At 43.8% G+C, this 2,776-nt stretch overlaps 1 protein-coding gene across 1 annotated transcript; it reads left to right on the forward strand.

Annotated features, from left to right (window-relative positions):
* Positions 1–717: 717 nt before the first annotated feature.
* LOC142848996 (sperm motility kinase X-like) lies at positions 718–2,274 on the forward strand. Its single transcript, XM_075971137.1, has one exon. The coding sequence runs from the start codon at positions 718–720 to the stop codon at positions 2,272–2,274; it is 1,557 nt and encodes a 518-aa protein (XP_075827252.1).
* Positions 2,275–2,776: the final 502 nt, after the last annotated feature.

Raw genomic sequence — 2,776 nt, forward strand, 5'->3', positions numbered from 1 at the left:
CATTTTCTCTTCAGATATGTTTACAGAATGAATAGGATATCATTTCCATACCAAAATAAAACCCGATGTTAGTTGGCAAAAAAAAAAAAATGTCTTCCAAATGGTGTTTTAGAAGTAGCCATATTTACTGTAACAAGACCAAAACTTGACTATAAATTTAAACTGAACTTTCTCCTCTTTGATCACTTTTGGTAAGGTTGTTTCTGTTTTTCTTGTTCTTTTTAATGATTAAGCATTTATGCCATTGCAATGTTCACTCTGGTCTATTTCCTTAGGTTTAGTTCTCATCTTCAGTACATTTCTCGGGATTTCTTTAGAGTTTGGCTTATTTTTATTTTCTGTGACCCAGAAGTTCACTGTAAGGTTGTTTGCATCTGTCACACTTGTCCATGAAAAAACAGAAAGCTAAAAACTTTACCCCTTGACTTACTTCTCATTGTTTTTAATCTGATTTTCTCAGTTGGCGTTGGCATGGAAATTATCAAGAACCTTTCTAGCAAGGCCAGAGAGGAGGAGATCATGCAGCTGGACCTGAATACCAGCAACTATGAAGAGGAGACAATTACAGATCACTATGTCTTACAAAATACCCTCGGCAAAGGGGCCTTCGCTGAGGTGAAGCTGGCTTGCCACCTCCTCACAAATATGAAAGTCGCAGTTAAAATCCTTGCGAATGATCAGGAGAGTGACGGTAATAATAGGAAATAACTAAATATCATGAAAGAGCTTGACCACCCGTACATAATAAAGCTCTTCCACATCATCAGCAGCAAAGACTGCACCTATATGGTGTTGGAGTTTGCTGCTCATGGCGATTTAGTCACGCTCATTGAGGAGGGTGGCCCTCTTCAGCAGACACAGGCCCAACACATCTTCTGCCAGATTGTGTGTGCAGTGCACTACTGCCACGATAATGACATTGCCCACAGGGACATCAAGCTTGATAACATCCTGCTTGATGGCAAAGGAAACATCAAACTGTGTGACTTTGGCATGGCCGTCAGAGTCAGCTCTGGGCAGAAGTGCAAGGGATTCTGTGGCACAATTGAATACTGTGCTCCAGAGCTATTTTATGACACAGAGTATGATGCAAGGGCAGTTGACATCTGGAGCATGGCAGTGGTTTTATATACAATGTTGGCAGCGAGCTTCCCATTCAAAGCAAGAACCTATCCAGACATGAAGGAAGTGATGCTGAATCCCATATACTACATTCCTTACACACTCTCTCAAAACCGTTTGCTTGTACACCTCATTGTGCACTTGTTCACTGTGAACCCTGAGCAGAGGCCCACGATATATGACATTAGGCAGCACCCGTGGATCAGAGACAGGGAAGAACTTTGGAAACTCCCATCATCCTCAGAGTCATCCTGTAACAAACCAAATCCCAGCATTTTGTTGGCTATGTGGGGTATGGGCTACCATCCCAAGGCTATTAGTGATTGTCTACGTGAGAAAAAATTCAATAACATCATGGCCACATACCTAATTTTAAACCATGGATCACCTCAGGACCACACTAAATCTATCACTAATTCCTTGCAGGCCTGTATGGCTGTGTCATCTACAGATGCTCTCAAGTCCCTTCCTCCTAAGAGGAGAGTGAGTGAGCCTGCCCTTCCCACCCTCGCCCTGCTGGCTGAACATCAGGGGCATGATGAGAAGTGTTCAAGCAAGCAGGGGAGCAGAAGCCTGAGCATGCCTGCCACCTTGTGCTGCCTGCTGAAGGAGGACAACCCTCCCCACCCAGTACCCACAAGTCCTTCTGAGGTTACTCCTCTCCTGAGCAGAAGTCTGGCAGTAGGTAGTGTGGTTTGCAAGGAGTGGTCCTCAGGAGGCCAAGTCTCTGAGTGCATTTCTTCTGCACAGTGTTTGTCCTGTGAGAAACCCCAGGAAGTGAGCACCCCAAAGAATAGCTCAGATGCTCAGAGTACACCCTCTGTAAGAAAGGAAAGGGAGACACCTCAGGGTATGAGCACCACTGGAACCCATGTCACTCAGAGATCTTCCCTTCAGACAACATCCAAGGACAACTTAAAAGGTGTCCTTCCTGAAGATGTAAGTGCAGCCTCTGCCAGCAGTCTGTCCAAAGGCTGGAAGAGGGTTAAGAAGAGAATTGGGAATTGTGTGAGATTTCTGTGTTGCTGTCTGCCACTCTCAAGAAAAAGCTATGTTTCTCAGAAGAAAGAGGCACCACTGGAAGGAGAGAGCATTGCAGGTGCACACACACAGCTAAGTGGGGTGCCCAAGATGCACTTCAACGTTTATTAATCTATATGTTTTCTAATGTCCTTTGCGACCATCGTATGATAGTTAGGGTAGGTAAATTAGGAAATCTTATTTCAAAAGGAATGCTCCAAAACCCCACCACAACCTTTACCCTGAAATGTTTAAGCTAAAGTAGACAATAGTGTATAAGAAGTAGAGGCTTTAGAGGCAGTCAGAAGTAGTGTTATCTAAAGGAAGAAAGAATTGTAGAGCATCAGAGGCTTTGAGGGAAGAAAACCAAAAAGACCAAGAAGAGTATATGAAGAAGAGCCAACGGAAAACAGATGATCCAGAAGGATATAAGAATCAAGAGTCTGAAGAATATATTTCCAAGTTCTTAAGACTGTCCCTTCCATAGGTCATTATCATCTTATGTACTGAGTCATTGTAGAAGATGAGGTTCCAGTTCTATTGACTGAGATAGCCAAATTGGGAGCAAATAGGGAGCCATGCAGGAAGTCCAGATGACAGAGTGTCGTGTACTCCAACAGAGAAGTCCAGCACC

This window comes from Microtus pennsylvanicus, chromosome 4, assembly GCF_037038515.1.
Source record: "Microtus pennsylvanicus isolate mMicPen1 chromosome 4, mMicPen1.hap1, whole genome shotgun sequence".
NCBI classification, from domain to species: Eukaryota; Metazoa; Chordata; class Mammalia; order Rodentia; family Cricetidae; genus Microtus; species Microtus pennsylvanicus.

Bases quoted from the DNA above. Each gene is read 5' to 3' on its own strand.
- LOC142848996 (XM_075971137.1), top strand. From the start codon at position 718: ATGAAAGAGCTTGACCACCCGTACATAATAAAGCTCTTCCACATCATC.